The sequence below is a fragment of the Ochotona princeps genome, chromosome 1 (genome assembly GCF_030435755.1).
Source record: "Ochotona princeps isolate mOchPri1 chromosome 1, mOchPri1.hap1, whole genome shotgun sequence".
In the NCBI taxonomy this organism is placed as follows: domain Eukaryota; kingdom Metazoa; phylum Chordata; class Mammalia; order Lagomorpha; family Ochotonidae; genus Ochotona; species Ochotona princeps.
Genome location: NC_080832.1, coordinates 170,701,103 through 170,727,659, shown reverse-complemented (window position 1 = coordinate 170,727,659; position 26,557 = coordinate 170,701,103). Strand labels below are relative to the sequence as shown.

At 39.5% G+C, this 26,557-nt stretch overlaps 1 protein-coding gene and 1 pseudogene across 1 annotated transcript; one reads left to right on the top strand and one right to left on the bottom strand.

The window, feature by feature from the left end:
* Window positions 1–2,315: 2,315 nt before the first annotated feature.
* Window positions 2,316–4,583, bottom strand: LOC101526860 (putative vomeronasal receptor-like protein 4). The gene has a single exon (XM_004599591.2). The coding sequence runs from the start codon at window positions 3,282–3,284 to the stop codon at window positions 2,379–2,381; it is 906 nt and encodes a 301-aa protein (XP_004599648.2). The 5' UTR covers window positions 3,285–4,583; the 3' UTR covers window positions 2,316–2,378.
* The window catches only part of LOC131481522 (phosphatidylinositol transfer protein beta isoform-like), a 42,919-nt pseudogene continuing 19,701 nt past the window's right edge, over window positions 3,340–26,557 (top strand).

The following is a 26,557-nucleotide window of genomic DNA, read 5'->3' as shown; positions in this document are numbered from 1 at the left end:
AATTTTATATTCTTGTTGCACATTTAAGTCTTACTTGATAGTTCTTTTATCATTTAGAAAGAAATGTGATTCCATTTCCTCTGTCCCTTGTAGTTTGTGATAGGAAATCATCATCATTACAATTGTTCTGATTGTTTCCTGGCAGTTTTCAAGATCTATTCAAGTGCTTTTTCCTTAGCCCTTTGGTTGTGATATGTGTAATTTCTATGAGTTTATCTTGCCTGAAGTTGGTTTCAAGTCTTGAGCACACAGGATGATATGTTCTTGGTAAATATAAAAGCATTTTTAGTCATGAATCCTTGGAAATATTTTTCACCACCTTCCCTCAGTTCTGCTGGTTTCCCAAACATGTGAAGTTTCGATGTTTTGTTAAATGTTTGTGAGGATTTTTGAGGTTCTGTTCAATTGTAAAAACACATATTTGTTTTTCCTTTATTTTGTAACTGCTCACTGTTTTCTATTCAAGTTCACTGGCTCTGACCACATCAGGTTTTGTTTTATTTTGCCTGTTTATTTGTTTTGATATCTGCTTGTAAAAGGTGTTTGAAAGAATTTAGCGTATCAATTTATTTGCAAAATGCTCAAATTACTATTTCATTAACAAAGCAACTAATTTTTTCAAAACAAATATTTTTTTCATTGGTGAAATGACAGCAAAGACTGAAATGATCTAAATGCTGAACAGGAAAACTGTCCACAATGTGCTGACACTTAACCAGGAGAACTATCTACTAGAAACCCTGGAGTCAGAAATTTCTTAGGAACTAATGTTTCCTATGTTAGCCAAAAAAGAAAAAAGAAAGAAAATATCTTTGCATTACATTACGTACTAGAACCAGGAATAACAGGCAATAATCAAAATGAAAAAGAGTAAAATATAATTAACAACCCTTTTTGAAACTTGATAAAGTATGTCACAGTATCAACTGACACAATGTGCATCTTTCATTTTTCCTGAGCTCACATAGAATAATTACTCAATCTGAGAAAAAGCAAGAACCTATGCATGATCTTTATGCGATATGAGCCTAGTTTTAGAGAAATAAGATAAATTATAAACTTGAAGTTTTTTGTAAACATAAAAAAGTGAATGTTCTCCTGAGGCTAGTATCAGCAGTCAGATCCTTTTCCATGCAGAGGACGATGTGTGCCTGAACCAGGATATCTTCTGAAAAGGATGTGTGCCTGTAGATGATGTGTGCCTGTAGATGATGTGTGCCTGTAGACGATGTGTGCCTGTGGATGATGTGTGCCTGTAGACAATGTGTGCCTGTAGGCGATGTGTGCCTGTAGACTATGTGTGCCTGTAGACGATGTGTGCCTGTGGATGATGTGTGCCTGTAGACTATGTGTGCCTGTAGATGATGTGTGCCTGTGGATGATGTGTGCCTGTAGACGATGTGTGCCTGTAGATGATGTGTGCCTGTAGACGATGTGTGCCTGTGGATGATGTGTGCCTGTAGACGATGTGTGCCTGTAGACGATGTGTGCCTGTGGATGATGTGTGCCTGTAGACGATGTGTGCCTGTAGACGATGTGTGCCTGTAGACGATGTGTGCCTGTGGACGATGTGTGCCTGTAGACGATGTGTGCCTGTGGATGATGTGTGCCTGTAGACGATGTGTGCCTGTGGATGATGTGTGCCTGTAGATGATGTGTGCCTGTAGATGATGTGTGCCTGTAGACGATGTGTGCCTGTAGACGATGTGTGCCTGTAGATGATGTGTGCCTGTAGATGATGTGTGCCTGTAGACGATGTGTGCCTGTGGATGATGTGTGCCTGTAGACGATGTGGGTGGTAGATGATGTGTGCCTGTAGATGATGTGTGCCTGTAGAAGACAGCCTTCTCTGCTAGTCGTATGTTTAAAGGATGCCATAGCAAACATCCAATGTGGCCCAGGAATTTCTTGAAAAGTGTTTTTTTTTTTTTAACCCGGCAAAATTTCTCTCTCTCTCTCTCTCTCTCTCTCTCTCTCTCTCGGGTTGTGTTTGTATGTGTGTTTGTATGTGTTTATTTTTGTGTGGATAGGTGGGTTTTTTGGAGTGTGTGTTACAAACACATGGAGTCTCTTTTTTCTGTTATTGCCCTTTTATTGAACCTCAGAATGCTGACTATCCTATGGTTCCCACTGTATAAGCAAGAAGAATAAAGCTACATGGCAGAGATATCAGAATGGGAAACTGGGAGGATCTGTATTTTGCAATTCCTGGAAGCCCTGAAAAGAGATAGGTTGATTGGTATCAAATTTTCTTAAACTGAAGTTCAATTGCATAGCCTTGATGAATTTAATATTGTGATGAATGCAGGAAAAGGCAATCCCTCAATACACATTTTATTACCTGAAAGAGTATGTTTGGAAGCAGTTCCCTTATCTCCTCAGTGAGCATTCCAGCATCCAGTGATATGAATATCCCTGCTGATCAGAACAAAGGGGCTGAGACAGGAAAAACCCAGTTCAAGCAACATTTTGGTATTTATTATTGCTGATTCCTCTGACAATGTGATCCCTGTGTAGAGGGAGAAAATGAAATCTGTCCAATAAGAGAACAGGAAACAGGTCATGAGAATGAGAGTACTTTGAGTAGCTCTGATCTCGGGGCTGGGATATTTGTCAGTCCTGGAGCTCTGGAGGTAGAAGACACGTTTGTGATGTTTGTACAGATGGAGAGCCATGTACAGACTGCTCCAGCCCATGAGACTCTGAAAGGTGAGGTCTCGGAGAGCCATGAGGCAGAGAAAGAGCCACCTGATCATTGGTGGAGATGGCAGCATGTAGCAATATCCAAAGTACATTCTAACAGCAGACCTGTTCACATTGTTGCTTATTGTGATGTAGTGTAGCAAGTTAGAGCTTATGAGAAAGCTAAAAACCCAGAAGAGGAGGAGGTGGGGAAGAACCTGCCATGCAGTGCGTGGTTTGAGCCTTTTCCACAAGGTGTTCCTGGGACTGATGGTGATGGCCTGAAATACACTGAGCAGGCAGGTGGTGCAGATGGAGAGACTTCGAGCCACCCTACTCAGGTAAAATAGTATTTTACAAAACATGTCACCTAGAAGGAAGTTACTAAAATAAAACAACATGCTTATGTTTCCGATCCATAAGCTACAAATAATCACAATATTTGAAATAGCCATTTGAATGAGGATAAGATCTATGGAAGTTTTCTCACGACCCATCACTAAACTACGTACATGTTTGAAAAGCATGAAAATGTTTCCTACAATTCCAGGCCCTGTGAGAGATAGGAAGCTCATTTTCTGGATGAGGTGTCCCTGTGTCATCTTAGGACTTCATGAAGTGACCTAGAGAAAACTGGAAGAATACCAAGTAGCGAGCATGACAGTTTCAGAGCAGCGGATGTGCTCTGGGCTTAGTGAAAAGAACAGTATCGATGCAAGAACATGTGCATAGTTCATTCCTCCTTTATAGCATAAAACTCATCATTCTTTTTAGAACTATTTATTTTTACTTTGAAAGGCAGATTTGAAGAGAGAGGAAGAAACAGAAAGACAAGTCCTCAATCTGCCAGGTCACTTACGTCCCAAATGACTGCAATGTCCAGAGCTGAGCCAATCTGAAGCCAGTAACCAGGAGCTTCTTTCTGCTATTCCCAATGGCTGCAGGAACCCAAGGTCTTGAGTCATCCTCTGCTCATTTCCCAGTCCAGAAACAAGAAGAATCAGAAGTGAAGCAACCAAAACTAGAACTAATTTCCAAGTGAAAGAATGGTGCTGCAGGTTTAGGATGAGCCTGTTGAACCACCGTTCTGGCTCCAGTCTCTCATCTCTATTTGATATTTTTCAGTTGTCTTCTTTCTGCTGAAACAAAGATGGTGAGAGCTGCAATTTAAAAATAAATTTTGTGTTAGTACATTATCCTGATTTTTCACAAAAGCCTTCTGTGTATGATTTATTTCCAAATTTACTAGAGGTTTCTGGGAAGAAAGGTGAGGATTCAGTGATAACAGCCCTTCATCAGTTTTAAACCACGTTCCTGAGGTCCTTGCTTGTCACAGCTCACATTCAGCAACTTACCATCTGGTCTGTGCTGAATGGACATCCTGCTACCACTCCTCCAGTGAATTTTGGCAAATCACCCAGGCACAAAAGAAGAAACACTGCATGTTCTCACTTACCTATGGGAGTGAACATTTCATAGCAAACATGTCAACCACACACAAGTAGTTGCACAGGAAGGAAAGGAAAGACAATGGACAGAAGTCTGAGGTTTAACAGGAGAAGCAATGTTGACATTCTATAGCTCAGCAAAATATGCCTGATGAACAACAATTAATGCATGTTTCAGAGTAGCCCTTAGAGAGGATTTTCAAAGCTCCCAACACAGGGAAATGATAAACTGGGAGGTAATTAAACACAGCAGTAGTCATGTTCTGCTGTTTTGACATTGCATTTGGGACTGAAATGTTATGATGTATCATGTGAATTCATGTAATTAATATATGCACATTGACAATAAAATCTAAATGTAAGAATCATACGTACCTTTAATATGAGAGGTAGCATCTCAGAAGAACTACACTTGACCTTTTCAAGCTCATTGCCCAGTAGCTAACAGAGTGACAAAAAGGCCCCTTGCCCAAGGTGCGAGTGGCAGAGCGGAGGCTTCTGCTCTGCTCTACCTCTGGGGGAGATCAGAAGGAAGATTTTTTTCATGGCTTTGTTTTGTCTGTTTTGTTTTCCTGTGTACCTTCTCCTTACTCTCCATCTTCTCAGGGAACATTACCATGTATGGCCCTAGAACTACAACATGGATCCCTCAGACCCTAACTTGTCAGCTGTAACAGAATGGTGCTTTGTATCACCAAGATTGACTGAGAGAATTAAATGGGTAGATACATGCAGTGCTCATGTCAGTACCCAACAAGAAAAAAAAACTGATTTCTAAACACACCTGTCTGTGTTGTTAGGAGTCCTTACACTAATTCTCACATTTCATCAATTCTCTATACTTAGGTACTATGTCATATTGTGGGTCAAAAATAATTTTTGAGAATTAATTATAAAGTCCACAAAGAACTGAAGGACACTAGAAAAAGAGACACTAACATGAAACAAAAATGGAGCCTGTGAGAGCAAGAGCTTCCCATCCAGGCTGAGAGGCCACTGCTGCCTGATGCCCAAGGTCTCGCTCACACCTATGAAATGGAGCAACCTCAGGCTCAGAGCATCAGTGTTTTTACTGCACAGAGTCTCCTTCCAGGGCCAAACAAACATCTGTTGCTGGGTGCACTGGGAAGTGATAGCCACCCTCTCCCTGGATACTCACACCTTTGTCTTCCACAGGGAAGCTGAGACACTTCCCAATTCTATCCTGGCTTTGAACACCTCTAACTGGAATAGCTTCCAATTCTAGAGCAAAGGCAGCCACCCCTGCACTCACACACTCAGCCTCACTCACCTGAGCAGGCTGCAGGACTGTGGCAGGAGCTGTGGCAGGGCAGCACAACCAGGCCTGTTTATCCTTGCCTGAGTCCCAGCACTCAGGGATGCTGTCACTGATGTCAGTATGTCAGTGTGATGAGTTTGGCTGCTTCGGCGTGCTCTGGGTCCCTGGGGCCAGCTCTGCTCTCTCCCTTGGTCAACCCTTTACTGTTGAGTCCAGAAACATCCTGATCCTAATTACCCTGAAGCTGCACTAATGAGCAGAAGGCAGCATGATAATGAGCAGGTCTCAGATGAGCAGGTTTCTTGGAGTTGGCTATGATCTCATTCTACCTCTGCCACTCACCCCCAAAATTCATAAGCCAACTTGCAAGAAGTATCTGAGAGTCAGAAGTGGTTATTTGCTCAAGTTAGCTTTTTGTTTTAGAGTGTTTTTAATGTCTGAAAAGCTCATTAGGAACAGTTTTTATGTTGGTTGGTAGCACAACTTACTTTATTTTTATTTTTTTTATCTTATATTGGCACTTATATTTAGGGAAAGAAAACAGTTTATAAGATAAAAGGAAGTTTCTTGTAAAGGCCCTCTGTTTGTAGATTGGCTGAGCTGCATTGATCCCTTTCACGGCCCTTTAACAAAAGAAAAAAAAAACAATTGAATCAGCACTAGATGAAGGTGACAGTAATTAACGCATGATTTAATTATAAGATTTAGCAAAGAATCTATGTTATATGGGTTTTTTTTTTTAATTCATTAATTACATTGTATTATGTGACACAGTTTAATAGGTACTTGGATTCTCCCCACCCCTCCCCAAACCCTCCCACCATGGTGGAACAACTTAGTTTAACTTTCACAATCTGTTGACTTATTTGCTGATATATATGTATACATATAGATATATAAGACATTTTTATTCTGAATGAATATATTGAAATATATAAATTATACTTAAAATACTATTAAACATAATATATAATTCATATTTATTATAAAAAGATCAGATTTACAGAGAGGAGACGAGACAAAGGGAAAATCTTCTATCCACTGATGCACTCCCTCAGTGGCTTCAATGGCTGTGGTCGAGCCTTTGTGAAGCCAGGAGCCAAGAGTTTCTTCTTGGTCGCCTATGTGGGTATCATGTCCCACGTCTTTGTGTCATCCTCCACTGCTTGCCATAAGAAGGGATTTTGATGGGATGTACAGCAACTGGGACAGCACCACTGTTACTATGGGATCCTGGTGTTTGTGAGCCAAGGTTTGAGCCATCAAGCCATCACACCATGACCTTTACTGATATACCTTAACATTATCTATGTCAATCATACATAGAAAAATACAGAGAAAATGCTAAAGGGCCCGGCTGGGTACATAGTGCCTAAAGTCCTCACCTTGCATGCTCAGCGATCCCATATGGGCACTGGTTCATGTTTCTGCCGCTCCACTTCCATTCCAGTTCCTTCTCTGTGGCCTGTCCAGTCAGTAGAGAATGGTCCAGAGGCTTGGCACCTGCACTCAAAAGATGCTCCTGGCTCCTGGCTTCTGAACTCTTGCTACTGTAGACATTGGGTGAGTGAACCAGCAGATTGAAGACCTTTTTCTCCCTATCTCACTTTTTCCATCAAACTTGACTTTCTTTTTTTTTTTTTAAGATTTACTCATTTTATTACAACCAGATATACACAGAGGAGGAGAGACAGAGAGGAAGATCTTCCATCCGATGATTCACACCCCAAGTGAGCCGCAACAGGCCGACGCGCACTGATCCAAAGCCGGGAACCTGGAACCTCTTCCAGGTCTCCCACGCGGGTGCAGTGGGCCGTCCTCAACTGCTTTCCCAGGCCACAAGCAAGGAGCTGGATGGGAAGTGGAGCAGCTGGGATTAGAACCGGTGCCTATATGGGATCCCAGGGCTTTCACGGCGAGGACTTTAGCTGCTAGGCCATGCCGCCGGGCCCCAAACTTGACTTGCAATAGTAACAAATGAATCATAAAAAATGAAAATGCTAAAAACACACAGAACAATAGTTGCATTTCTCCTGTTCTCACACAGTGCAGTTTTTGTGTGTTATTGAACTGTCTCTATTGTTTTTTCTTCACAAGTGTTTTCCAAAAGATTGTTAAATACGTTAAATACTCAGTGTGTGCAGTAGGAAATAGACATTTTCCAACAGCTTATTATTACTTGTAAGTTTCACTCAAGTACTTGCATTTGCCTGCCTGCCTGCAATCTAGGAAGGCAAGGTTCAAGTGCTGTTGCACTGACAAGGTGTCTTGAAGACAGTCTTGTCTGTCATCTGAGCCAGCCTGGAAAAGGAGCAGGAAGAGAGGTTCATACGCTCTCCAATTGTTGTGAATGCATGTGCTGACCCCTTAACATGGCTTGTCTAATATGCTACAATTAAAACATTTTCAAATATCCTTCCTGAACATCTTTGACGTCCTCCATATTGATCATTGAAGTCCACAGAGAGCTAGAATAAGAGTTGGCTTTGGAATTCATGTCCAGAAGAGGGGTGATCCTGCCTGCTGGTGCTGTTTCCTGACCCAAATGATGGTCACAGCACAGTAATCTGGACTTACAGCCCATTGAGGCATGCCTTTATGATGCTTGTACTTCTGTCTGTATGTATTTCTTTAAATTGTCCATTGCCCCTGTTATAATGTTCCTCGTTCTTGATTATCCAACTCGAGTTACAGTCCAGACTTCACTGTGTGGAATGTGTGGCCTCATTATCAGGATTACACATTATTTCTGGTGCTTACAAAAGCTATTTTACATGGCCTGCCTTTCAACTGCAATATACAGCAAGGGGAAGGCAGCAGGCAAGTTCACACTGGGTGTACCCTGCTGTGAGGACTAGTTTGAGAGAACTTGCTCTCCTACCCACCCACGCCCTCCTTTCTTGGTGGCCAGCCCAGACCCTGCTGCAAAAGAATGTGCTTTCCTGTGGAGACACAGCTGTGACAGAATGGCTAGAGGGTACTGTTTTAGCCACAGGATGGGCTGTGTTTCTATCACTTTGGTCAGGTAAGCCAAGGTAGGAGGAGACTCAGCAGAGGTGAGCTCTTGCAGGGCCAGCCTTTCCTTACACATCATTGAGCTCACACTGCTGTGGCCTCTGCTGATGCCAGCAAAATCTCACTGTCCACTGAGTCTCACCCAAACTTGTCTGAGTCGGACTGGGGGAACCCTTCTCCCACTTAACCTGACACTTGTCCACTGTTCAGAGTCCCTTCATGAGATTTCAGAGTCCCTTCAACTCTAGTCTGTGACTGCCACAGCTGCACAGGCTCTGTTTGCCAGCTTTTGCAGGCACAGAGATGTAGGCACCAGAAATTTCCTAACAAGTCACTGGGTTTCTCAAGTTTCCGTGTCGTGTGTGGGAAGCTGAATCCAAGCATTAATAAGGAATTGAGCTTTATGCTGTATTCATTTTTATTCAGTACTATTTTACTCAGTACTAAAGCAACTGAGGAAATAAGACAAATATCAGTACTGCTGGCTTAAACAATCAAGGTAACAGTTTAGGAAATGGGTACTGGTTTTGAATGCAAGGAGCTCAGATGTGAGAATAGCAGGATGTTAGAGAGATGCAAAAGGAAGGAGATTTGCCCACACTCATTTTGTCACCCTCTGAGGTGACCATCGGGGCTTCCCTGCAGTGCCAGGCTCACCAGGTCTTTGGTTCAAAATGGATCCTCATTATACAAGCTAGCTATGTAAAGAGGCAGACCTATGACAGGTGAGAAGATTGAAAAATGGTGTCCTATAAGGATGTGAGGCCTTCGAGATTCTGCTTGTAGAGAATGGATGCTGAAGTTTATGCTTGGATGCTCTGCACAAGAATCTGAATTATTATCTCATTAGTGAAAGAAAAAGAAGAACCTTTCAATCATTATAGTGCAATTAGTAACTTGAAGCTCAATTGTTTGTGGCAACAATGAAGAAACTATTTGAGAAGTCTGAATATCATAGCACCTAGGTTTCAGATCTTACTCTAATAGTGAGGTGAGCTCCCTATTAAGCAAAACCTTGGACACAGCTAGTGGATAGGTTGTACACCTGCCATTCCAATTAAAAAATCATTTGAATTTCCATATTCTGGGTTTGGTTTTAGGCAGAGCTGACTCTTTCAGGGTACCATGGAATAAGCAAAAGATATGAAGTCTTTGTCTAGCTCCCTCCCTTTTTGACTCTGCCATTTAGGTTAATTGAAAAAACTTAAATAAACAAATAAGCAACCTGAAAATGAAGAAAAAATTCACTCATTGCAAAGTGAATTGGAAATTGCTTCTCATTGCAAAAACCTGATTGTAACCAAATTGACATGAAAAGGTGAATCAAAGCTTAGGAAAGAATTGTGACAAATTTGAGTAAAAATCCTGCTCAATAATTGTGCTTTGTTCAATGGTTAAATGCAGAGAATGACAGTAAAAAAATTAGAGACAACACTTAGGAAAATAAATAAAACTATGACGAACCTAGGGGGAGAGAAATCAGTAATTGTCATTCCCAACACTAGGTTGAAAAGCAGTATATGTGAAAACTGCCGAGAACATTCTGTTCATGAAGTGCTCTGTGACTGAAAATTAATGCAGAGAAGCAGGGGATAATAGCAAAACTTTTCCTAAAGGACCCAAAGAACAAGAGAAAAGGATCAGGAACCTTGGATGTCATAACACTTGATAACACTTTTCATGGGCCTGGAAAGCAGAGAGCAATTTCTCTTGCTAACCTTTCTACTGATACCATGGTTTCTGAAATCTGGAATGCTCAGTTTTGTAGCAGCAGTTAAGTTCACACTGAAGACAGCTAGGGGTCGCAGGTACCCTGGAGATGGCCACAATTCCTCTGAGGTTTTTGATGTGAAAGTTTTCTTCTGTAAGTGCCTCCTCCCAACAATCACTCAAATAGCACCTGATTTTGCAAGCAAGGTGAACAACACTCAGGAGAGTTTATAACTCCATCAAGTGAGCTGATCATCTCTGACCAGTGGGCATCACTGCACCCGAGGATTCTGTTCATTAGGAAGCCTGTGGCAGTTATGCTGTTGCTTGGCAACAGTCATTGTGAACTGAGACTGAAGAATTCCAGATCCTCTACTGGGACTGGAAGGCAAGCCATGCTGCTCATCTCAGGGTCTAACCTTGGAAAGACACCAGAGTCCTGGCTCATGACAAAGGTATAACCTCCCCTTGGAAGAGAGGCAAGCGGCTCAATGCATTCTACCTGCTGTGAGAATATCAAATGAGAGTAGATCAATGTTGTGATACTGCTTCCCAACACAGTACTTCAGGAAGTTGCACGAAGCTGCAGTGCTGGTGCTGCTGAGAGCAGCTGATCTTGGTGTTGAGGGAACATCGAGGGAACTGTGGAGACACAAGCAGTGTGTTAATTTTTTTTAAAGATTTATTTTATTTTTATTACAAAGTCAGATATACTGAGAGGAGGAGAGATAGAGAGGAAGTGGAGCTGCTGGGACTAGAACCAGTGACCATATGGGATCAAGGCGAGGACCTTAGCCACTAGGCCATGCTGCCGAGCCCGCAGAGTGTTAGTTTAATGTTAGAATGTTATCATTAGGCAATGTTAGGCACCTTTGTGCTGAGAAACCGCTACTTTGCTAGGTCAGGAGGCCCCCGGACTGTGGGAAAACTCCACTGTAGTGATAAACCTTATCTATCAACTAACCCAGGTGCAAGAAGGGCAGGGGCGCTATTCTCTGCTCCCAGGAACCACAGAGATTAAGGTGTCAGAATGGGATGAGCCATAGAAGATAACGAGTGTGGGAACAGAGTAAAAATTGAGGTGTCTGAAGTTTGCTACTTTTTGAATTAACTTTGATGCATGTTACAGCCACAAAGGGGCCTATATAATCTCTAGCCTTTTGCTAATTTGGGGCCCGACCTCTGCTTGACTGGCCTGCATGCCCCAATGACGGTCTGACCCCAGCATGCTGGCACAATAAACTCTGCTTGCACTTGCATTACCAGCAAGACTCTGCCCTTTCTGGGGAGTTGACAAAACTGGACCCTAACAAGAGCTGTCAGCCAGATTCCAACAGTGAGCCCACACAACTGGATTTAGTGTTGATTGGGACTTGGCTCTGCTGGACCTGATTATGCTGGAATTCAAGCCAGAAAAGGACCCTCGACACCACAGGCAAGCCACCAATCCTCAAGCCTCACTTCTTACCAGCCTAGTAAGCATGAAATCTCAGCTCACACCCAGAGTATGCTTTATTCTCCAAGAAAAGGGGATTAAAGAACAAAGTTAAGCCCGTGCATTTTCTTACTGGTGAGTGGCAGTATTCAAGGCACATGATGGTCCAATCTCAGAGACCTCAGAACACAGATGGTGCCTTTTATGTTTAAACGAACAGGATACTGTGAGCACCAGTGTCCTAAAAGGGCCTTACAAAGTGTAAGAATGATTCAGCCACTGTGAAGGAAAGAGGAAAATACCAGAAATGTGTGGGGGCAATGGAATTTCACTGATCAGAGTGTGGGAGAAGAAAATGTAGAGTGGCCACCGGAGAACCTTCTGAATCTGAGCATTGATGGGGCAGGGTCCCAAGGAGGGAAGAAAAATAGGTGGATATTCCCGTCAAGTTACAAAGAGGAGACTTCTTGATTAATAGGTGAGTGGGATGAGAAACCTCAGAAAGAACAGCTCCGTCTTTGCTTATGGACATGTGTTCAACAGTTAACAAGAAAACCATTTTAAATTAACAAGGGAAATTTTGCATTTTCCTATAAGTGCAATTCTGGCTGGACAGTTCTTTTCTTGCAGCATTTAAAAATGACATTACAGGGCCCAGCGGCGTGGCCTAGCAGCTAAAGTCCTCGCCTTGAAAGCCCCGGGATCCCATATGGGCGCCGGTTCTAATCCGGGCAACTCCACTTCCCATCCAGCTCCTTGCTTGTGGCCTGGGAAAGCAGTTGAGGATGGCCCAATGCATTGGGACTCTGCACCCGCATGGGAGACCCGGAAGAGGTTCCAGGTTCCCGGCTTCGGATTGGTGCGCATCGGCCTGTTGCGGCTCAGTTGGGGAGTGAATCATCGGATGGAAGATCTTCCTCTCTGTCTCTCCTCCTCTGTGTATATCTGGTTGTAATAAAATGAATAAATCTTTAAAAAAAAAAGAATGTCATTACATTTCTTCTGGTATTTCAATGTTTTCTGACAGAAAAACACCATCATTAGAATTATCCTCTTCATTTCACTCTAAAAGCTGAATTGTTGTGTGGTTTATGTTAAATTTCTATATGTTTTCCTGCTTGAGTTTCTCAAATCACAAGATGCATTTTTTTTCAGAGCTAGAAAGTTTTAGCCATTGATTCTTCAAATATTTTAACCCAATACCATTTTTTCTCTCCATCTGATTCAAAAAAGATGTGAATTTTAGTCTTTTTTCCTATTAACCCAGAACTTCTGCTCAATTTTAAGAACCAGTTTGCTATTTCTTTCTGTAATTGTGATTGTTTTCTATTTAAGTTCACAGTTCACTGAGTTCCTCTATAACCTTTCAAGTTGAGCACTGAGACCAACAAGTACTTTGGATTTCTTGAAGTTATTTGATCTGGTTTAATTTTATTTTAAATCAAAATTACTGCTTGGTTTTCTTTCTGCTGAGGCTTCATCATTTTCTAGCCATTTCAGGAAAGCAAGAACCTATTTCTTCAGCATCATCCCCGCTACTCAATTACATTGTGAAATATCAGAGCATCTAGGGCAAATTGAGAGCACCAAGAAGAAGATGCAGAAAATATGTAGAGTTGATGGTCGCCTGTCAAGATCCAGACTTTGTGGAGGAGCAGAGCCAGGATACACTAGAGTGCTGATGAGACCTGGGAGGAAGCTGTTCCACCTGGTCCAGGACCAAGGACCCCTCACACCGTTAGGCAAGCATCACAACCACTACACAGCAATAACATCTGGATGTGTGAAGCAACTTCTTTATCATCTATTTAGGTTTGAGCTCAGAATTTTGATATATTTTAAATGCAGAAATGCCAATTTTATATTCTTGTTGCACATTTAAGTCTTACTTGACAGTTCTTTTATCATTTAGAAAGAAATGTGATTCCATTTCCTCTGTCCCTTGTAGTTTGTGATAGGAAATCATCATCATTTCAATTGTTCTGATTGTTTCCTGGCAGTTTTCAAGATCTGTTCAAGTGCGTTTTCCTTAGCCCTTTGGTTGTGATATGTGTAATTTCTATGAGTTTATCTTGCCTGAAGTTGGTTTAAAGTCTTGAGCATACAGGATGGCATGTTCTTGGTAAATATAAAAGCATTTTTAGTCATGAATCCTTGGAAATATTTTTCACCACCTTCCCTCAGTTCTGCTGGTTTCCCAAACATGTGAAGTTTTGATGTTTTGTTAAACGTTTGTGAGGATTTCTGAGGTTCTGTTCAATTGTAAAATCACATATTTGTTTTTTCTTTATTTTGTAACTGCTCACTGTTTTCTATTCAAGTTCACTGGCTCTGACCACATCAGGTTTTGTTTTATTTTGCCTGTTTATTTATTTTGATATCTGCTTTATACAGTGATTCAATTTCATTGCTTAATCTTTTTAAGTATGTTTTAAAGACTTATTTTTTTACTGTAAAGGCAGATTTCGATAAAGAGAGGAAATACAGAGAAAACCTTCTGTCGGCTAGTTCACTGCCCAAGTGGCCACAGAGGTGAGCTCCTGAAGCCAGCAGCCAGGAGTTTCTTCTGGGTCTGCTATATGAGTGTACGATCCCAAGGCTTTTGGATCATCTTTGACTACTTCCCAGGCTACAAGCAGGGAGCTGAAAGGTTGGTGGAACAGCCGGGATATAACCTAAAACCCATATGCCATCCCAGCACATGCAAGGCAAGGACTTTAGCCACTAGGCTGTTGTGCTGGATCCCTGCGTAGTCTTCCTATCTTCCTATCCTTTGCTGTGACTTCTGAGCTTTCTAGCCGTTTTATGAAAGTGTGTGCTCACATCTTCAACACCTTCACAACTGCTTGAAAATATTTGTTGGATAGCCCAACATACAGGGCTTCTCCTCTCCAGTGTCTTTTAATGTAGCTACTATTGTTAAGGCAAGTAATACCCAAATGTATATGTCACCCAAGTAGTCACCAACCTGGATCATGACACATGCAAGGCGTGAATTCACCCACTGAACCAATATACTGTGCCATCAAGAGCAGTTTCTATAGAAAAATAAATCACACTGATATACACACACCAATAAACTTTCAGTACAATGTGTTCACAGTGCACCAAAATTTTACTAATGTTTCTGTAATGTGATGATTTAGCTTGTCAATATCCCTGTTTATACCACAGATGAAGCTAACTTAGAGCACTTAAGCCATCCTCTGAAGTTCAGTGTACAACAAAACCCAAAGTAGAAGGTTTCTGCTTTGAAAATTACAATGTGTTGTGATTGAATTTACATAAGTTGCCTAAAATCGGAAAATTCATGGAGGAAACAGTAGGAAACAGATTACAGGGTACTGAAGAAAGCGTAAGATTTGCAGGCAATGTTTAATGAATAGAGCATTTCTGTTTGGGCTAATGAGAATGTTCTGCAAATACACAATGGTGACTATTGCACACTGTAAATGTGAACAATACGTTTGAATACTTAAAATTTTAAGTGGTGGAATTTGTGATAGAGTATACTTCACAATAATAAGACCCACATACACATTTGCTTTTGTTTGAATATAGTAAAAGTCTTGTCATGGCTTTGTCTCCAGACTGGCTCATGTACTCATTCTTGGATTCATTTAACAACTGATACACATGTCTAGACATAGTATTCAGCCCATCAGAATCTCATCCACACCACTCAGGTTCTCACTTCCTGGAATCAGTACACTCACAGTCTCCACAAACCACAGGTCCTGCCAGCACAAGCTTCTTCCTTGTCCATGGCCACCCTCCTAAGTGTCTAAGTGGTGTATGGAGGTTGCATCCTGGACCATGGTGGTGAAGCTGGAGCTGCCCACAGAGACTCACAGGTCACCTCAGAAGCTGATACAGGGCATGTGGCCACATCTGCATCCTTCCTGTCCTTCTGATTCCAGATATCCAGTCCCAATATCCTAGACAGTCAAAATGAAAATCATTTTTATAAAATGGTACACTGGTTATTCAGGCCATCCATGTCAAGTTTCCTCAAAGATCATTAGTTTTTCCCAAAAGCAAATCTAGTTTTCCACAATTAGCTTCCACAGGTATGCCTCACAGGCACATTTGCACAACATCAGTGCATTTAAAAGAGGACACACCCATGTGCACGAGTATGTATTTTCTGATTGGCTTTGACCTGTCTGATCTGCTCCCTTAGTCTTTACAGTTCTTTTCTGCAGGGCTGTTCAGTTTGGGCTGTCCTTTAGTACGATATGACTATGTAGTTGGTGCACGAGATGCCCTTAACAAGAAGGGGACCAAGAGGAGAATCACTAATTAATATGTGTGGCTTCTCCAGTGTAGTTGTTATTCTGCTTGCCTAACAGAAGGGATGCAATTGATTTGATACTGGGTGGGGATGATTGGTGTTTTCTCTTTAAAAGCCAAAAATGCCAGTCCTCATCCTCCTACCACTGGAAATCAGGGGTCCCCTCAATCACCACCTGTAACACCAAAGTGGCTCCTTCACCACCACCAGGCTTTTCCTTTGCCGGCCCCAACTATCTCCTATCCCACATTATCCCATCCTCAGGTTTCCAGGTGTCTTTCTGACCTTCACCTTATCTTTTCCTTACAGAGAGTACAAAGCCGTGTCCAGAGTCTTGCCTGGTCCTCAGAGCAGAAACATGCCAGGGTCCAACACTGGCTCCAAGCAATATTGTGGCCCTTGCTGAGGTTCTTGCTGATGCAAGACAAGCATATGTGACTACATAGGTTGATTGGGCTTAAAGTGCTGAACCCCGGGTGCATCAGGGTTCCAGGACTCAGACACAGGATCTGCTGTTTTCCCACCCTAATATGGGTTCTGCGGTGACATGTCCATAAACTCTTCAGCACACAGAGGCCAGATGTTTGAAATCTCCATGGATGCAGCCCTGCTTTGTGACATGCAGCCTGTTGTAAACATGTGCACACCCATCTTCACTGGTTTTGTGCTCTCCTTTGCTCAACACCCAAAGAACTCTGCCTGCAGCCTGATCTTTTCTGTGGCACATCACTAGGATTAAGGAAAGCTAGGGAAGTGAAACTCTGAGCCCCATGAATCAGAACAACAAAGAGAATCACCAGAAAGGCACCAGCCCACAGGTGCTGCTGTGGTCAGAGGCTCTGGTCTGGATGGTGACATCATAAATATGATGAAATGCTGTGAGAACCGTCTACTCAAAATGCTGTCTGTGTGAAAAGTTTGCTTCAGCTATACAAGTAGACATAGACAACGTTCTTTCGTCTTTTGTGTGATTAATAGAATTGTGAGTGTGAGTAAATCGAAGTATAGACCCCTCTTAGAGTTTACATCTGTGAGACTCAGAAGACTCATACGATCCAAGAAGCTTACCAGTGAGCACATCAGCCTGTGATAGGAAGCAGAGACCAGTTTCACCCAAATAAGCAGAACATTCTCAAATAAAAATTTTGAGAGTTACTTTATGTGGAATTGTGAGTGAAGCCACCACTCAATGTGCCTGCAATTTCCATCAGCAGGCTAATTCAGGTCTTGGCTCCTCTGCTTGCAGTGTGGTTTTCTACTAATGCATTGTAGGTTTCTACCATAATCTTCATAGGACCAGCTCTTGGCTCACCACTCTCAGCCTATCGTGATCCCTTTCTGTGGCTTCATTATTGTTTGTACAGCCTTTCTGCCCCTTCTGGTTTGAGCAGTTCCCAGGATCAGGGAGTCTCCATGTGTTTTAAATAACTTGGTTGTTCATGGTGCTGATTTTTCTGTAATCTGCTATCCATTAGATCTGAGGATCACCCCAACATATTTTCATTTCAACCTATAAGATACCACACCCATACTGTTTTCCTGTGGGACATATGCATTTCAAAGAGCCATAAGTGTTTGTTACAAGCTTAGTGCATGCTCAGCTTACTGCTATCACTCTGGTCTCACAGTCCTTTCGTACTATGTAAAATGGTGCCTAATGTGGTGTAGGTGTAGTTATGAATTTGCTGGCCATTATGTCTGGAGACCACCTAGACCTGTTTTTCATGGAACCTGTAAAATGCAAGTTGGTACTCTTTTTCCTGTGGGTTCAGTGTAATATGTTGACCTGGACATAAGATTACTCCCAGCTTAGCACATGTGCAGCTTGCTGTTGTCCTTCCATTCCATCCATACCTTTGCCTCTCTACGTAAAATGCCATCTGTTGTGGCACTGGCAGGAGTCTGGCCTCTGAAATCCACCCTGTTCCTATATCATCTTCTTGGGGCCTGCTGCTTCTTCTCTACTCCAATTGGGGTCAAACATATCAGTAGGATGGGCAGTTCTTTTCCTGGGATCACCTGATTGCTGGCTGAACTCCCCTTCCCACCTGGCTGCTAGTGGAGCAATGGCAGTTCCATAAGCTCAAACTTATGTAAAACTCAAAATCAGCATCATACCGAATGAGAAAGATTGGAAGCTTTTCCATTAAGATCTAGAATAATAAATAAAAGTATCACCACTGCTATCTATCATAGTATTGTTTATCATAGTACTGGAAGTCCTCCTTAGGGCTGTTGGGCAATTAAAAGAAATTAAAGAAATTCAAATTTGTAAAGAGAAAGTCAAACAATCACTGTTTGCAGATGACATGATTCTCAACATACAATAACCAAGAGACTCTAATAGAGATAGTACTTGAACTGATAGGGAACCTTGTTAAGGCAGCAATAATGAATGCAAATCAATGGCCATAGTGTTCACAATGAACTCCAGGGCTGATAAAGAAATACTCAGTATGAACACTTTCAAAATAAAAGAGAAGATACTTAAATGCTTTGGTATAAGCTGACTTGAAGATATGGAAAATATCCATGAAGAAAATTAAAAAACAGTGAAAAAGAAATACAAGAAGACATTAAAAAATGAGGAAACATGCCATGTTCTGGGATACAGAGAGTCAGCATCATCTAAGTGTCCGTATTTCCAAAAACAATATACTGATTCAACACAATTCCAATGAAAAATACAAAGAACATTGTTCAAAGGGTAAGAGAAAATGATGCAAACTTTCATCCGGAAATGCAAGAGACTGCAAATAGCCAAAGCTACCTTGAAGAATAAATGAAGAATAAGAATCTAGCTGGAGGGATCAAAATCTCACACTTTAGGACATATAATAGGGTGGTAGTACTCAAAAGAGCCTGGCAGTGGTACAAAAACAGAGAGGAAGATCAATGAAGCAGGGTAGAAAAACAAGAAGAGAGCCCACACATGTGCAGCCATTTAATTTTCGACAAGAAATCTTTAGGAAAAAATATGCTCTCTTCAACAAATGTTGTTGGGACAATTGGATAGCAGCCTGAAGATGAAAGAAACAAGACCCTGACATTTCACTGCACAAGAAAATCAAATCTAAATGGATAATAAAGAGTGTAAGCCCACACCAAGACACAGTCATACTACTAGAAGATTTTGCAGGAAATACTCTACAAGATATAGGCATAGGCAAAGACTTCCTAGAAAAATCATCAAAAGCTTAGGCAGATAAGTTCAACATAAACATTTGGGATTACATCAACTTTAAAAGCTTCTGCACAGCAAAGAAAACAATCAATAAATTTAAAAAAAAAGCAAGCAACAATGTGGGAGAAAATCTTTGCACACTACACAGTGGATAGGGGGCTAATATCCAGGATATATCAAGAACTCTAGAAAGGCAATAACAAAAGAAACAACTAGGTATAAAATGGGTGGAGGACAGACACTTTCCAAAGGAACAAATCCAAATGGCAGACATATGAAAAAAATGCTCAAGGTCCCTAGCAATGAGGCAAATACAATTAAAAACTACTCTGAAGCTCCATTCAACTCCAGTGAGAATGGCCCACATAGAAAAAAACTACTAATACCTACTGGTGAGGTTGTGCTTAAACGGTATGCTCCTCCACTGTTGGTGGCACTGTAGAGTGGTGCAGCCACTATGGGAATCAGTATAGAGAATATTCTGGCAACTGAAAATTCACTTACCATATGACCTAACACTCCCACTCCTGGGAATATATCCAAAAGAACTCACACACACACACACACACACACACAAGAAAGCAACAGGCACTCCATAGTCATCGGAGCAAATCAACAATTGCAAAAACATGGAAATAACATTGATGCCCATTAAAGGAGGACTGGATAAAGAAAATATGGTACATCCATTCTCTGGAATACTACTCAGCTATTAAATAGAATGAAATTCTGCCATTTGCAACCAAATGGTCCCAACTGGAGACCATTATGCTAAGTGAAATGAATCAATCTCAGATAAATATCATATGGTTTCACTAATAATAGATAACATTCATAGAAAATACAAAGCAATTAAAGGCATATAAGATAACACATGAAATCTCACAAAGGATGTAATAGGGCCCAGAGTACCAGGTATGAAAGAAAATAAAAGTCGTCTCCAAAAATATATGTATATACCAAGAAGACAAAATATTAGAGTTTCTACCATTGATTATTCCAATAGTGTCATGACTCATGTAAAGAGCAGCAAGGTGAATCGTGTCTCTTTTCATCTCTAATTTTACTTGATTCTTCCCTTGTGCTTTTCCTTGCTATTATGAGTAAAAGTATGTTTCACACAACTTTTTGAAAAAAAATTGCCCTTTTTTATCCAATTTGCAGTTTTTAGTTTCAATTCATTTTGCTTGATTAAATTTGTAGTTTTTAGTTTCAATTCAATTTTTTTTGGCTTGAGTTTTATCATTTCTTGTTTCTTGTTCATTATTTCTTTTTAATAAATCCTTGATGTCCATTAGATCATTTATCTGATATATTTTGAATTTTGTAAGCACCTGATGGTAGAAATGTCCCTTTTAATACTGTTTTGCTACATTTCATGTTTTGTAATAATTTTTATTGTCATTTTATCCACTTTTTTTCTGTTTTCTTATTAATTTCTTTAGTGGCACATAGGTCATACAGTAGCATCGTTTTCTTCAAGAAGGTTTTTATCTTCATTTTTATTTCTCCAGTGATATATAGCTCATTCTGCAACATGTTATTTAACTTAATATTGCCATAATTTTTCTATTTTTATTCCAGTTGTTGATTTTATTATTTGTCTTTTTATTTAAGCGGATCTATAGTAAATGTGTAATAGATACTATCATATCCAGATGTGGAAATATAATGCAGTACACATCTCTACTTTCAAATCAAGGGTGGTCCCCCCATGAAATCACTAAATGTAATTTGACAATAGGAGGCTAGTCTGTCTGCCATTGTCCATACCTGGAATGACAGGATATACATAAATAGCAAAATGATGTACTTATGACTACTCACGAAGAACTCTACATGGTAATAATAAAGGGGAAATCAATGGGAGATAAGAATCTTGGGGTGGGGGAGAAGAAATTCAAGTGCCTATAGAACTGTATCATAGAGGAATAATAGTTAAATCTAACCATTATGATTATAAATCAGTTTTAATGACATGACTAAATTTTGTAATGTCAAAAAAACTGTCATTATTAATTAGCATGTGATAAACCACAAGTCTGATATAACAAATCAAGCATTGTGATATTATCAGTAACTGTGATGTTATAAAACTGGTATCATACTTTCGTGATTAAATTTCAAGTCAGAAACTCACCATTTTGCCATCATAATCAATTTGGTGCCATAAGTCAAATTATAATGGAATAACAGACATGAAGAATTGTAATGCCATAAGCAATTGATATATCGTTTACCATTATTCTAGTTTCATAAATTTGTCATTATCCTATCAAAGTTAATTTAATGTCAAAACCCACCATTTTAATGTCATAATGAATGTTGAGTTTACAGATTATTATTATAACCCCCCAAAAACTCATTAAACTATAATAAAATGGTACACAATAAATCACATTTCTGATATCAGAAATTCATTATTTTTGCCACCATAGTCAGTGTGGTAACATAAAAATATACAACTGTGCCATCAAAATCAATTTTTGATTTAATAAATCAACACTGAATCTCAAAGAATTATTTTGAAGTCATACTCAACTTATTTGGGTTAAACAACAGTTCTGACATAAACTTTCTAGGGTAATTTAATAACAGCATGTGATCTAATAAAGCAATGATTGTGTTGTAATAATTTTGACACAAGTTTTGTAAGATCATAGTCCATATATTCGGGATAAAATACAATTATTAGAATGTAAAATTGAGCTGTCATAATTAGTTTTGTAGTTATAGATCAATTATTTTGCCATCAGAAAACATACTTATATTATGAACTTATCTTAATGATATAATGATTAGTTGTGACGATAAATGTGCTGACTATGTCAACAAAATCAATTCTGTTGTCATAAACCATTCATTGTTACCCTAAAAAAAATTGTGATATCATAAGCCAACCATTGTGCTGTCACAATAAATTTTGATGCCAGAAACCCACCATTGTATTACAATGAAACATTTTATAACATGTTCAATTCATATGTGGTATTATTCTGATGTCATAAGCCTACCATTAATGTCTCATTAATCTCATCAATTTCATCAATCATATATATATATATATATATATGATTGTAAGTCATAACCTACGATCAATCATTCAATAACAAAACCTTGAACCACAATTTCAGGTCCTGAAAATGACAACTCACTTCTGACACAACTCTGAGGTCCACGATACCTCCAAACCAGTTGATGGATTCTGGCGCTGCCTTCTATCACAGATACATACCCCTCTTATATCTGCTTTTGATACCAGCTAGAGTATTGCTGTGGTACCAATGGCTTCTATTGCCTCCCCCTTTTTTGCTAAAAACAGTTTTATTTATTTTTATTGAAAAAGTCAGATTCTATGGATAGCTGGAGAGACAGAAAAATCTTCCATTCTAATGGTTCATTCTCTTAGTGGCTGAAACAGCTGACATTGAGCTGATCCAAAGCTAGGAGCCAGAAGCTTCTTACAGGTCTCCCAGATGTGTGAGGTTTCCCAAGGCTTTGGGCCGTCCTCTGCTGCTTTCCCAGGTAGTAATCTGGAAGGAAAGTGGATCAGGTGGGTCCTGAGCAGAATACTTATGGGATGCCAGCCTGTGCAAGGCAAGGATTTAGCCACTAGGCTTCCATGCCAGCCCTTCTGTCCCTTTTTAAAATATTGGATTTATTTATTCAAAAGGCATACTAAGAGTATCTTCCATCCTCTGACATACTCCCCAAAGGTCCATAATGGATTGGAAAGGGCCAGGATGAAGCCAGGTCCAGGAACATCATCTCAGTCTCCAGCGTTGGTGCAGAGACCGAAGCACCTTGCACTGTGTTTTGCTGCTATCTCAGCTGCATTAGCAAAGTGCTCAATCAGAAGTGGCGCCAAAATGATCCAAGCCAGTGTCCATGTGGAAGCCAACAATGCAAGTGACAGCTTAATTCACTACACCACAATGCCATCCTCATGACTTCTATTATAGAGTAGCTGGTGTTGTTCTTCCTACTTGTGTCATGACTTATGACTGTAACCATCATTCTCCTATTCATGTGTTCCTCATAATCTCACTTTGTATGCCAATATAACCTACAATTCGCTACTTTAAATGGCAATGAAGCTGGATAATCTTTCCCAGTCTTAGCTCTGCCCTCATAAACTTGGTGACTGTCTTGCTGAAAATGCCTGCAGGTACAGTTTCATATCATGTCTGTGTCTCCATCTAATGTAGTAAAAAAAAAAATGAGGGAGATGTTTGTGTACCAATTCATGTTTAATTGATAAATTAGGTAATAAGTTTCTCTGAGGTGACACTTGGTTGTAAACCCATGGAGAAGAACCTCTCCCATTTGGCCAGGAAATATTTGGTACTTATGGGTAATGACTTGAAATTGTTATTCTGGCTTATTGGAATCAGTTCTTAATATACCAGTAGCTCCCTGGCAAGAAGGGAAAAACTATCTTTATATATATATATGACATATGATATATCCATGCATACTATAATAATCATTGTGAAGTCATAACCAATTGGTAAGTAATAAATGACCAATTTCCATTTTTCAAGACAGCTTTAGCTATTTCTGGTCTTTTGTGGTTCCAGATGAACTTCTGTATCATCTTTTCTATTTCTAAAAAGAATATTGCTGGGATTTTGATTGGGATTGTGTTGAATCTATATATTACTTTCGGTAATATGGCCATTTTGATAATGTTGGTCCTGCCGATCCAAGAACATGGTAAGGTTCTCCATTTTTCAAGATCTTCTTCTATTTCTTTTTTAAATGATTTATAGTTTTCATCATAGAGGTCTTTCACATCTTTAGTTAACTTAATTCCTAGGTATTTAAGATTCCTTTCCTCTATTTCAAAGGGAACTGTATTTATAATTTCTTCCTCAGTGGCGGAATTATTTGTATACACGAATGCCATCAATTTGTGTTCATTAATTTTGTATCCTGCTACTTTGCCAAAGTCTCTTATGAGTTCCAATAGTCTCTTGACTGAGTCTTTTGGTTCTCCTATATAGAGAATCATGTCATCTGCGAATAGCGATAATTTAAATTCCTCATTTCCAATTTGTATTCCTTTAATTGCTTTTTCTTGTCTAACAGCTCTGGCAAGAACTTCCAAAACTATATTGAAGAGTAGCGGTGAGAGTGGACATCCCTGTCTAGTTCCAGATTTTAACGGGAAGGCTTCTAGTTTTTCCCCATTTAGTATGATATTGGCATTGGGTTTATCGTAAATTGCTTTGATTGTGTTGTAGAATGTTCCTTCTATGCCTATCTTATTTAGGGTTTTTAACATGAAGTGGTGTTGGATTTTATCAAATGCCTTCTCTGCATCTATTGAGAGGATCATATGGTTTTTATGAGTCAACTTGTTGATGTGATGTATCACATTTATTGTTTTGCGAATGTTGAACCATCCCTGAATGCCTGGGATGAATCCCACCTGGTCCGGGTGAATGATCTGCCTAATGTATTGTTGGATCCTGTTGGCTAATATTTTATTGAAGATCTTTGCATCTATGTTCATCAAGGATATTGGTCTGTAGTTCTCTTTTTCTGTTGTTTCTCTCTCTGGCTTTGGTATTAAAGTGATATTAGCTTCATAGAACGAGTTTGGAAGAATTGCCTCTTTTTCTAATGTTTGAAAAAGCTTGTGTAAGATTGGGGTTAGTTCTTCCTTAAACGTTTGGTAGAATTCAGCAGTGAAGCCATCTGGTCCCAGGCTTTTCTTGGTTGGGAGGGCTTTAATTGTTGATTCAATCTCAGTGCATGTTATTGGGCTATTTAGATTGTTAATTGCTTCTTGATTCAATTTTGGTGGATTGTATAAGTTCAAAAATCTGTCCATTTCCTCTAGGTTTTCTAATTTGTTCGCATATAGTTGCTTATAGTAGTTCCTGATGACTCTTTGTATTTCTAAGGTATCTGTTGGTATCTCCATTCTCATTTCTGATACTATTGATGTGTATTTTCTCTCTCCTTTTTTTAATTAGTTGAGCTAATGGGGAGTCTATTTTGTTGATTTTCTCAAAGAACCAACTCTTTGATTGATTAATCTTGTGTATAGTCCTCTTGGTCTCTATTTGGTTTATTTCCTCCCTTATTTTGATGATTTCTTTTTTCCTACTAGTCTTAGGGTTGCTTTGTTGTTGTTTTTCTAGTTCCTTCAACTGTAAGATTAGCTGATTTACTTGGTGCTTTTCTTGTTTCTTGAGATAAGCATTAATTGAAATAAACTTTCCTCTCAGCACCGCCTTGATTGTATCCCATAAGTTCTGATAAGTTGTGCTGATGCCTTCATTTGTTTGAAGCAATTTTTTAATTTCCCCTTTGATTTCCTCTCTAACCCATTGCTCATTTAGTAATATATTGTTCAGCCTCCATATGTTTGTAGGTCTTCCTTGGTGTTTCGAATTCTTGGTCTCAAGCTTCACTCCTTGGTGGTCTGAGAACGTGCATGATATGATTTCCACTTTTTTAAATTTGCTAAGGCTTGATTTATGGCCTATAATATGATCAATTCTGGAGAAAGTTCCATGTGCTGATGAAAAAAACGTGTATTCTCTGTCAGTAGGATGAAAGTTTCAATAGATGTCAACTAAGTCCATTTGCTCTAGAGTTTGAATGAGTTCTATTCCATGGATGAAGTAACAGCAGAGTATATTTAGCATGTTGTGAGCACGAATATGGCAAATTGGCAGTTTCCGTCAGTTGCTGGCAATAGTTTAGAGTGATGACAAATATTATTTTGATTTTTTTGTGTGTTATTTAGTTATAAGGAAAATGTATGGTAAGCAGTCCATTTGATGGTTTACTAATTTCCTTGTTGTTGAGAAGTCCGAGTTGATTATGTATTTAATATGATAACCATTTGTGTGCTGTGAATTGCATTAAGAGTTATGTAGGGCAGAGATGATGCTTACTGAATGTACAAAATGGATTGATGAGATTAGCCAGTTAAATCTTTTCACCAGTAAGGCACTCAACAGCCCATGAGATATTTATTAAAAATGTCAAGTAAATCCTCTTATTTTTGTATCATAGTGTCAAACAGCAGTAAAATAAACATGTTAAGATCCTTAATTTACTGCTATGTTTCACTGTAAAATTTACCTTTGTTAAAATTTGCTTCTGTTCAAATTTCTTGAGATCGCACGTAAAAGAATCCTAATATTACTTTGGCTGGTATTTTCTAATTACTGTATAATATTTTGCGAATGCAAATTTTATTTGAATGTCAACTACAGTTAAGCATGTGCCGTTTGTTTTTCTTGCTCAGGTTTTGTAACTTGATGGAATGTTTTTATTATAGTTTAATAAAAATTATAAAAAAACACACACAAAAAAAATAAAAAAATAATAATCAATGACCAATTTGATATAAAAATGCACTATTTTGATATCAATAAATTGCAAATTCCTAAATCAATTGTAATGTCATCTATCATTGTGACATCGTTGATATTAAGTCATAAATGATTTTATTATGAAAAATTTTGATTTCATAATCCATCAGTTT